At 35.5% G+C, this 12,286-nt stretch overlaps 1 protein-coding gene across 1 annotated transcript in view; it reads right to left on the bottom strand.

Moving 5' to 3' along the window:
- Nucleotides 1–12,286, bottom strand: part of LOC150089757 (protein RCC2 homolog) — a 236,311-nt gene that overhangs the window by 29,891 nt on the left and 194,134 nt on the right. The window contains exon 8 of the mRNA XM_090368784.1: nt 10,333–10,513. Within this exon, the coding sequence (XP_090224910.1) occupies nt 10,333–10,513 (181 nt within the window). The remainder of the gene's footprint in view (nt 1–10,332; nt 10,514–12,286) is intronic.

Here is a 12,286-nt window from a genome sequence, read left to right as displayed (position 1 = left end):
ATGAAACTCTACTAACTTTTTGTAATCATCTAGAAATGTTGCACAGGGATATGCAGGAAAGGTTCGAAGATCTCCTTAATTTGAAAATTCCTGATTGGGTTATAAATCCTTTTTTAAATAATGACGATGGTGAATGTTTTGTAGAAGAAGAATTGATCGAGTTACAAATGAAGTTGAACTGAAGCCAAAATTTCAAAATTCATATCAGGAATTTTGGTTACAAAAGAAAATCCCTGACCATTATCCTGCATTATGGGGAATTGTAAAAAAATTACTTATTTCTTTTCCAACATCATATCTAGTTGAAACTGGTTTCAGTGCTGTATCTTAATTGCTGACAAAGCAAAGAAATTGTCTGGATGTTGTTAAACGTGGCGATTTATGACTTTTACTTACAGATATTAACCCTAATATTGATAAGCTAATAAATCTTCACAAAGCTCATCCATCGCATTAAATATTAAAATATAATTAACTATTTCCATTAATTCATGACTTATTTATGTAATTAACTTTAATTTTTATGACTTAATTTAAGTGACTATAACTGACTTTATTTATGTAGTTGTAATTTTTTACGAAGAAGGAATAAAGTGCAGTAAATAGTTTTCTTTACAATTCACACACATACATGCAGGGCTGCATTTACATTTTTGGAGGCAAACAGACAAATATTCATTTCAGTTATTTAGCTTCACTTTATATTGGTGGGCTAAAATTAAGCCCTGCGAGGGCTTTTTTTTAGGAGGGCAGTGATCCAAAAAAGTTTGAGAAGCACTGTTTTAGAGTAATGCTTGTCATTTGTTTATATACTTAGCACACATTTTATTTGTTTTTTTGCTTGTATTGATGTTAGTTTATGTAAATGAAGAAACTTTTTATAAAATTTTAAGATTTGTTCTGATTTCCAGCCTAGCACAAAAGTAAATGTTGCTTTTAGCAATGAATTCCAATCTTTTTATTTAACCATTTGTATGAATTTTTGGAATGCTGGGGATGCAGGAATGTTGATTTTTTTCAACAGTCTAAAAGTTACAGCATACTGAATGAGCTCTTTCACATTTAGGTGGCAACAAAAGTGTTAAACAAATGGCTAATTAACCTTTTGGCAAAACCATTCCTCACAATTTCCAATGCGAGTTACCTGGGTTTTGCACTACTTTTTGAAAGTAGTGCAAAACCAAAATATAAGAATTAAGACTTGTTTCCATTATCTATGCAGTTTAAATCCTGGCTGAAAAACAAATTAAAGACATTGTAGTCTTGCAAGTATCTTGTAAAGAGAGAAACGTTACCCTTTTTTGCATGGATTTTTGAAGACAAATGCAATTGCTGATTCTAATATTGGAAAGCTTTTTTAATATTTCTGGATTTTATAATGTGCCAGATTTACAGAGTTTACTGTAGTTAGTTTAATCATACCATATACAAGGTTCTTAACTTATTTTTATGATCTTCTCTTTACTAATTTTATGTGCTGTTCACATGTTTAATCAATTTTTATTACAATTAATTATTTATTAGTTTCAATAATTCTTTATTAATAAAACACTATTTATAGAATGCTATACTGATTGAATAATATTTAAAATATAATGCATATTTATACATTCTATTTATATTAATGTATAATGTACTAAAGATAACAGATTTTCAAATCAAAAAATATTTTTAAGAAAGAAATATGCATGTATGCTATGAGCATGTAGGAGTGTGTGTGTATCCAGCCTGTTAACCACCTCAAATTCGTCTAACTACCACAAAATTCGTCTAACTTTTAATTTAATTACTATTATTATAGCTATTCTTCTTTTTGATATCTTTTATCACCATTCGGCATGGATTAACAGGCAGATGATATCAGAAACTGATAGCTCGCTAATTGTAGGAGGACACATTGAAGGGGTTAGCCCTTGATAAAGTCTCTTTCAATGTGTCACCTTCTTCCTATAGTTGGCTCGACATATGTATTTAGTTACTATCTTCTACGCTATTTTCTCTACTTTTATGCTTTATTAATTATTTTGTTCTTTCTATATTTGTTATTTCCATTATTCATGTGTATCCCTACCAAGCTAGAACCATGGACTAGGTATAACTACTATAGCGATTAGTTGCCACCAGCCTATATATACTCGCCTTTAATACACTGCACGTTTAATAACTGCTCAAACATAATAAGACTGATGTAATATTCTATCTAGTATTCATTGATGGCATTAATCAGTTCTTCTCCTCCTTTCAGTTTTTAGTTTTTTTGTATAATTTGTTATAATAATTGTTTATCTTGCTATAATAATTGTTAATTTATTTGCCTTATTCATTATATATATATATATATATATATATATATATATATAAACACAAAGTGCAAAGAAAAAAAAAATTTTTTTTTAGTTGTTTTCTTTCCTTTACACATTGTGTGTGTGTTTTTTTTTTTGCACATTCTCAAATTTTGACTGATAACCCAAAGTGTTAAAAGAATAAAATAAAAGTTAATTGTTATACAGGGTGATTCGCTACCAGTGCGACAAACTTGCAGGAGGTGTAGGGGGCACAAAGACGAATCGGAATCACATAGCATTGCAGGGTACGAAATGCCTTCGTCATGCGGTAGAGGACGTTGAACGGGAGGTCGCATGAACAGCGATCCCGCTGGAAGTGAGCATTTGCGAACCGTTTCTGTTGAAGAAACCAAGCAGCAAAAGTCCTCCGGAGTGGATAATCCGCAGGCTCCAATGATTGGACGAATTGCAGATGGTATGAACTCATTTGGTTTGTTGACAGTATCCTCCATACAGCGGATTGGGAAATACCCAATCGTTGGCCTATCGCTCGAGTACTCGTACTCGGATTGCCTTCTGCAAGACGTAGGACATTCTCCTCATTGTCTGCCGTCCTCGTCGGTCGCTCTCGATTCATGGTACCTCTTGTGAAACAACCAGTCTCACGTAACCTTCTGTGCAAAATCGTATGATGAGGAGCATGCCTGTGCAGGGAAACGTTCCTGGTACAAGCGCAGAGCAGCGCGCCCGTTACAGTCTGCAGCTCCATATGCGAGGTGCATGTCGGCCAGTTCAACGTTTGAATACTCGTCCATCCTACTGCCTCGGGAACTGGTTCGTAAATGCTGACTTCCAGCGGGATCGCTGTTCATGCAGCCTCCCGTTCAATGTCCTCTACCGCATGACGAAGGCATTTTGGACCCTGCAATGCTATGTGATTCCGATTCATCTTTGTGACCCCTACACCTCCTGCAAGTTTGTTGCACTGGTAGTGAATCACCCTGTATAAATTGGCACAAGTCAGAAACCAAGCTGTTGATGCATTCTCCATTCATCTGTGCTAACATTTTGACAGTTCCTATTCCAAAAACCAGCACTCTCCAGATCTTAGGCTGCCAGTTTTGGGATGTTGCACCTGCACCTGCTTTTCCCCATAAGCACAATAATGGAAGGTTGCATTCCTGACATTACAAAAACTTTTTTTTTTTTAAATTACAGAAAATCATAATAAATTCTTTAATAATAATAATAAAAAAAAAAAGAATTTATAAAAGAATGATTTATTACCCTATCCTAGCAGTTTTTTTTGACATTCACCATGAAATGCTACATCTATTTTTGGATTTCTTTCTATGTAGTATATATCTGTCTTTATGCTTATTTCCTGCAAACGACTAATTAAATCACATTTCCCACCACCTTGAAATTGAAAAAATCACATCTACATATGTGCCATATGTTTACTTGTGTGCCACAAGTAAACACGTTACTATTTCCAGATTTTACAATATATGGAATGGAAAACTTGCATAAATACGTCTTCTGAAATTTTATGTCATATTTCTTTGGCATATTACTAAAGGCAAATGGAAAAATCAGCTTTGTCCCCTCCCCGCACACATGAAAACTGTGGTTGCCCATCAGAGAACAATGTTAAGCGTTTCACTGTGTTCCAACTACTATATAATGGGACAAAGATTAGCATACCCAATAGTCAATCTATTAAATAAAAATAAGGCTGAAATAGACAGAATTTTTAATATTGTTTTACTATTTAAAAAAAAAAGGAGAAAAACTATGTTATGATGGAAGTTATATGTGCTCTCGTTCAATGCTAGAAGAATCTGTTTAGAAAGATGCGGATTACATTAAAAAAAGCCACCTATGTCAATGCTATAGTTATGTATGATGCAGATATCATCGTGTATCTTGTAAACTGTATGAAATAAAAATCAGGAAGCGTTAACTACCTTGACTTCACTACATCACAGCCCACTTATTATTATTTTATTTTTTTATTCATTTCCACTGTGTTCTGCATATTGCTCAAAATCAAAGTTCACTCTCTTTGAATGAGGTAAGTAATGCTGTTGTTGTTGTTGTTGCTGCTGTTGTTATGAGTGTTTTGATGGTGCATAAGCTGCTTTGGCTATAATGCGCCTATTCATTTATTGTAATAATATATAAGAAATTCTTGTAATATCAGAAAAGGCTGAAATCAGAAATGATTAAAGACTCCAATTTGCTTCAGAAACTCAAAAATTCAGGAATATTTTCATTGTCACCAATGACATTCTCTAGAGTTATTGGTTTCCGAAGGTTAACCAACGACAGCAGGGTTGTATTTCTGTCTTGTTTATAGCGTGGGCATTCAATGACAATGTGTTTAACAGTCAGATTCATAGAACAATGTGGACACTGTGGTGGATCATCTCCTGTGAGTAAATAAAGGTGAGTTAAACGAGTGTGACCTATTCTTGCTCTTGAAAGGACTATTTCTTCTCGTCTTGATGTATGGACACTGGAATGCCAAATTTTAGGATTCTGTTTAAATTGAAAAAGTTTATTATTTGTTTGAGAGTGCCAGAGTGCTATCCATTCTGTTAGGCATGCACCATGAATGATTTGTGGACAGTCTGATGCTGGAACAGGGATATTGGTTAAATCTAAGGTAGTTGGATTTTTTGCAGCTTTATTAGCCAGTTCATTACCAGAAATTCCGGAATGTGCGGGAATCTAGCAGAAGGTGATCAGTTGGTGGTGCTCTTCAATCTGCAGTAATAATCTTCTAATTTCATTTAGAACAGGATGAACTTTATCTGAGGAGTTACATAATGCCATAATTGAGCTGAAGGAATCAGTGTAAATAACAAATTTTAATGAGCAGTCAAAACAGAGATTTTCTTCTTTTTTTTTTTTGGTAGTTGTTGGCGCATAGGCTTCTGTGGCCATAATGCACCTCCCAAGGTTTTTGCAGTACTCTGATCCAAGCCCGAGGCGGGAATCGAATCCGCGACCTTTGGGTTGCCAGGCAGGCACTTTACCCACCCGGCTAGCCCGGTCGGCCAGAGATTTCTAAGGTAAGTTTAATTGCATATAATTCTGTTGAGAAGATACTGAATTCAGGTGGAAGGGATGCTGAAATAGTGGTATTTATAAACACTGCTGCTGCTGCTTCAATGTTTGAATTAGATTTAGAGCCACCTGTATAAATTGGAGAAAAATCAATATATCTGTGAGTGTGAACTGCATGAAGTTGTTTCACACTTGAGGCTTGAAGAATATTTTTTCCCCACTGGCAAAGGTAAGTGTCACAGGTCGGTAGAGGAGGACGAGTCCATGGTAGTTGAGAACACGTTACTACCTGTTGAACAGAATGAATGGAAACTTTCCAAACCTGCATCAGTTTAAGAAGGCGAAGACCAGCTGGTTTTACCATACTAGGCTTATTTCTGTAGAGGTTTTCTAATGGTGGATTGAATAGCTATGTCTGAATTGGATGCGAGGCACAACGTTGTATTTTGACAACATAGTTCAGTAGCAGTGTTTTCCTATGGAGAGTTAACGGGGGGCTCATGAGTGTCAATGTAGAGGCTATGTGCTGGTGATGTTCTGAAAGCCCCAAGAGCAATTCTCAAGGCACTGTGCTGAACTGGATCAAGCTAGTGCAAAGCACTTGCTCTGGCAGAATCATAGACAGGAGCACCATAACCGAGATGGGTTCTGATTAATGCCCTGTATAACCGAAGCAGGGAGGTGCGATCTGCACCCCATGTTAGGGCGGATAAAGTTCTGAGTATATTTAACTTTTTTAAACAGGAAGTACGTACATTTTTAATATGGTCTAAGAAATTTAATTTGTTATCAAGGATTAATCCTAAAAATCTGATGTTAGTAGTGACTGGGATGGAGACATTAGAAATTTGAAGTTCAGGATCCAGATGAAGTTTGCGTTGTCTACAAAAATGGATAGCAACTGTTTTCTGTTGAGAGAGTTGATAGCCGTTAAGGCTGGCCCATTGTATTTTATTCAGTGATATCTGAAGCTGCCTTTCAATAGATCTCATGTTTTGGGAATGGCAGGAGATGGAAAGGTCATCTGCTTAAAGGTACATCTCAACCGGGTTTGGAAGCTGTTTAGTGATGGAATCGATTCCAAGAGCAAAAAAGAGTAGCACTCAGTACTGATCCCTGAGGAACACCTTCCTGAATGAAAGCTGTAGAGAGGTCATTTTGGTATCTTACTTGAAACGATCTAGTGGGTAGAAAGTTCGGAACAAATATGGGAAGGTTGTCCCATAGACCAAGAGAATAAAGATCACTAAGTATGCCATGCCGCCAGGTGGTGTCAAAAGCCTTCTCTATATCTATAGAAACCATTACTAGTGTTCATGTTTAATGAAGGCATTGCAAATGGCAAATTCAGCCTTGATCATGAGATCCAAGCATGACCTGTTTTGTCAAAAGCCATGTTGACTATGGCTCATCAGACGTTGTGACTCAATGATCCAGACGAGTCTACTGTGGACAATTTTTTCAAGGATTTTGCTGATGCAGCTTGACAGAGATATTGGTTAAAGACGTTGGGAGTTGGATGGATCTTTTCCAGGCTTCAGGAACAAAACAATAAAGTGGTGCCAAGAAGCTGGATAAACATTTTCTAAAAGACCAGGAGGAGACACAAGCATTGTAAACAAGATGTTGCAGCATGACATATTAGATCCCATCTGGTCAGGCGGCACCATTATGAGCTGTTTTAATGGCATGCAAAAATTCAGAACACTGTAGAGGTTTGTTATATGGTAGAATGAGGGCAGTTTTTTAATAGAATACTGCTCTCTACTGTTTTTAATTCACTGGAAAGATGTAGTATAAGCTGATGTTGCTGAGATTTCAGCAAAAGTATTGTCCAAAGCATTAGCTATATCCGAGGGACTAGATAAATCTTGCCCATTCCAGGAGAGGATTAGAGAAGGTATGGTTGGACACTTACCAGAAAGGTGTCTAATTTTTTTCCAAATTAATTTGCTGTCAGTGTTTCTGTTAATTGTTGATGCAAAACAGGTCCAGGATTCATTTTTGGCTTGCCTTTGTATGAAACGTGCTTTTGCCCTTAATTTCTTATAATTTATCAGATTGGCTGTGATTGGATATTGCCGAAACAAATTCCAAGCTTTATTTTTTGCTTTTGTGCATTCCTCATTCCACCAATAATTATAATGCTTTCAGCCCTGGGGAATTTGATAATAGTATTGTATCTTTGGCCACATTTAGGAGATGCGATGTGATGTAATTTGTCACATCATCAATAGGCTGGAGACAGATTTTTTTTTCATCAAAAGAGATTGATGACTGAAATTTTGACCAGTTTGCTTGGGCAAATTTCCATTTCCTGCAGGGTTTAGTTAAAGGAGCCTGTGCTATCAATACCTTGCATACAATTGGGAAGTGATCACTGCCCATAGGATCATTTATAACATACCACTCTATGGTCAGGACCAGTACTGGAGAACAAATGGAGAGATCTATTGCTGAAGTATGTCCAGTTGGGAGCTGAATGTGAGTGTGTGTGTCAGTATTCAGTATGGTAAGGTTTAGTGCCTCTAAAAAGCTTTCAATGAGTCGACCCGGTGTATCTAATTTAGTAGCGCCCCATAAAGGATGGTGCCCATTAAAGTCCCCTAATATACAGAGAGGTGGAGTATCTGTATGAAGAGGTCTTCAAGTTCTTTTAAACAGTAAGTATGGTTGTCTGTAAGTAGATTGAGACTAGTGTTATTGCAATATGAAGAGTTATGCAAACAGCAACAGCTTCTATTTCAGTTTGAAGTGGGACATGCTTAGTTGGGATCTTTGACTATTAGGATTGCTACACACATTTACTGTATTACGATCTCTTCGATAAAGGCAATAATTCTTTATCGAAGGAGAAATTTGCGAGGTTAGGGGCCTTCTTCAGTCGAGGCCGTAGTTAGCCGATCTCAGGTGTAGGAGGAAATAGGATTCCCCCGTGAGTTATTCTCAGTTTTTCAGCAGGCATAACTTAAAAATGTATCCGTGAACGTACACGTCTAAATCTATAATACGCTTATATGGATATGTTATGCTTCGGAGCCATTAACATGATAATTAATTAATGAAGACAAAGGGCAACTGGAGAATATCGGTTAATTAGATCATTGATATCATCTGTGTTGCAACGAAAGCCTCTACAGTTCCATTGTAAAATACAAGGCATTACATGTGTTTAATTGGTGGAGCTGTATCTGACTACTTTTTGAAGGCAACTGGCTTATGACGTTCTAATTTTGGCTTATCTTTTTTGGAGAAAACTGGCCGACCAGTGTCCATTTCTTCTTCAGCATGAATTTCTAAAATTGGATCTTCCTGTATAGATATGCCACCTGTATCCATGGTTGTGTGCTGGGTATTTTTCATTGCATTTGAGTTTGTAATATTGGATGTAGTAGCACTCACTGGAGGAGGAGATTCCGCTGGTATTGTCAGAGGAGTATTATTTGCCTGGTCTGAGACTTTGGGTTGTTGTTTACGTACACTTGGTTGTTTCTCAGAGAGGGCAGTTCTAGCCAAATCAGAAATTGATTTATTAGTGGGAACTGTGACATCTGTTTGAGTGAAGACCATTTGATATTTTTTTACTGCATTTGCATAGATTTTTTTTTAAATTACAGAAAATCATAATTAATTCTTTAATAATAATAATAACAAAAAAAGAATTAAAGAATTTATAAAAGAATGATTTATTACCCTATCCTAGCAGTTTTTTTTAAATAGGAGACTGAATTTGTTATGAATTAGAATAAAAATAAACAGCGAAGGTAAAGAAAGCCAACACGAAAACCATGGCAAACTGGTTACCCTCTGCTGCAGTTTCTCCCTGCATTTTCGGTAAACAGATAGTGCATGTTATTGGTAGTAGAAGTTGATATTGAGGTATTGATTAGTTTTTTCTCATTATTAAAAGCAGATTATTGGAGTTTGAGTGTTTTTGTGGCTGAAATTTACTTACGGGCACATCCTCCTCCAGACTGCCTCAGTCTTAGGGTGTTTATCCCTCCTTCCCACTGTTTTAAAATAAGAAAACGACTTCTACTGACACTATTGTTATCAGTAGTGTTAGTAGAAGTTGTTTTCCAATTTAAAACAGTGGGAAGGGATAAACACCATAAGACTGAGGCAGTCTGGAGGGTGTACCTGTAAGTAAATTTCAGCCACAAAAACACTCATGAACTTCAATAACCTGCTTTTAATAATGAGAAAAAACTAATCAATACATTGTTATTGACTTCTATTGCCGATACCAATAACACGCACCATCTGTTTACTGAGAATGCAGGGAGAAACTGCGCAGGAAACCAATTTGTCCGGTAAGTTATCTGAAGTTTGTTGTCATTCTTGCGTTGGCTTTCTGTACCTTAGCCAAATAAACTAAAAACTACAACAGAAGTGACTGAGAGAAAAATGAAACAAGGAAGTTAAAATTGGCATATGCAGAAAGATGATGCCTAAAGGATGCATGGAGAAGTTAGTGAGAGAGGAAAACTGTAATCAATTTGCTGATAATGCAAAAGATGCAAGACAAGCAAATTAAATATACTGAGGCATTTAGTTTTTAAAAGTTGAATAATGCCATCACTCATTCAACTACTGCAATTAGAAGATAATGTAATCAGAAGATAATAAATAAAACAAAAACTACAATATTTCATTTAACACAAAGAAATTTTCTACACATTTATTTTACTACATATAAGCAGTGTTACCCACTGAACATACACGAAGTTTCAGTGTTTGGTTCAAAACCTTATTTTCAAGTGATCATTTGCATTATTACAAGAGTCTACACTTAACTTATGAATTTCAACGAATTTAAAATTATTGGAATTACTTCATAACACACTTAAGGAGTGAGTTAATAATATGTAAATCAAACTGCACACATAAAAATAAGAAATAACAAAAATAAAAAAATTCTGACAACAGAGTTAACTTTTAACTATGAACTAAAAGCTTCACACATACATACCAAGTTCATTTATAGCCATACTATAAGTACCACCAGCGTACACACTTTTCACACCTCGATTAGGTCCATCAAAAGACTTGATAAGGCGTGGCACAAGTTCATCTTTCTGTTCTGCATGACCTAACCTCCCATAACCACCAAATCCCCATGAGAAACACCTCTTATTGGTATCTAGGACAACCTAAAAATTAATCAACAGACCGAAAAATTATCTTGAATCAGAGAACACTTTTCTTACTACAAAGTTTGTAATAAAAACAAAACTCGTAATAACTAACAGTGTAAATATATGGATACTATATATCCAAAAATAGTGGAATATTAAGAGAAAAAACACAACAGTTTATAGTTTACATCTTACTACAATGTAAGGCCTTCTTTGTCCTGAAAAACAGCATGTAGTCTTCATGGAGCATTTTTCATCAATTTGTGTAAGATAACAAAAATATTTCTCTTTCATTCATCAGAAATCTTAATAGGACAAATGCTAGTGAGCAACCCATGGATATGCCTGCAGATATCTTTCCAGAGGAGTTAAATGAATTAGATCAGTTCTGATCAGGTTTGTTCATCAGTGTCTCAATATCACACCTATTCACAATAACTACTGGTATAACGTCACGTCAAGAAAAACCAAGTCCAAATCATTGGCATTCTACACAGTGCTTCACAGTGGAGTAGGTGCAATCCTTTTCAAACTTTATGGATCCAAATTCTTGAGCTGATGAAACAGCATAAATCAAGATTCACCAAGAAAATCTTTTTCCATTACTCAAAGAACCAGTTTCTCTAAGAATAACATCAATGCAGCTGTTCATTAACTTTCATAAAAAAAGGTTTGCAACCGATAGCTTAGAAGAGATCCATGCTGGTACAATGCTCTGCATATAATATACACAGTGAAAACTGCTGCTGCATGTTTGATTGATGTTCAACTTTGGTACAGCCAAACACCTTCTTCTTGTACGTTGTGTTCAAGATAGCTGTCTGAAATTGGTCATACACTGAATCTGTCTATTTTCAAATTTGCTGCATTGATTTCTGAATACACTTTGATAACAGTATAAAATTTTAGTATGAAAATAAACAACAATGTATTTATTAATCCTTTCTGAAGCACATCCATAGTTCTACACTTTTTGTGTGTGGGCATGGGGGTAAGTCCATAGGTAGATTTATGTTTTAAAATTTTTCCATCATGTTCTGCCACTTCTTGTCTGTGTTTCCAACTAATTGTAGACAAGATTATATTAGATGATGGCACAAAATTATCTTTGAAAATTGGAAGAGATTGTAGCTGTTAACCTCACTCAGTTGTCCAATTTTAACTCAGAAAAGCAGAAATTGAGGTCAAGAAATTGATAAAAGAAAATTAAGTGATACATAAATAAAAAATATTATCATACCAAAAACAATAAAATATAATAATAATAATAACAATAAGTAGTATGAATTGGATCTTCAAGATAACCCAGATTTAATGTTTACCCAGCTAAACCCAATAATCTGCAGACTAGGCTAAGTAAGATACACAACTATAAACAGGATGAAGATATGAAAATGGAACAATTATATTATGCACGTACAAGAAGTTATTGAGTTAGTGGTGTTGTTGGTTGTTGTTTCTTTGGGTTTAATGGTGCAAGGGCAGATAGTGTAAAAGCTATTGAGATCATATTGCATCTATTCAAATCATGTAAAACCATGTTCAATTGTCAAGATGTGGTATCCCTAACTGCTGTCATAATGAAGTACTTAAGAAAAGTGAAGATTTATTTAATGTTTCACCCATCTTGTAGAAAATGTCACAGAGATAAAGCTTTAGATTAAGCCAGAGTGATAGAAATGCTGTCGGATATTCCTTAGAGCAGCGGTTCTCAAACTATGTTGCGATAAATATGAGAACTATGTTCTCCGGTAAATTATCACATAATTTATCAGAGACGTTGCGAAC

This window comes from Mastigoproctus giganteus, chromosome 2 (assembly GCF_048544385.1).
Source record: "Mastigoproctus giganteus isolate SK-2022 chromosome 2, ASM4854438v1, whole genome shotgun sequence".
Lineage (NCBI taxonomy): Eukaryota > Metazoa > Arthropoda > Arachnida > Uropygi > Thelyphonidae > Mastigoproctus > Mastigoproctus giganteus.
Note: the sequence above shows the minus strand (reverse complement) of the source record. Positions and strands in the feature narration are given on the sequence as shown.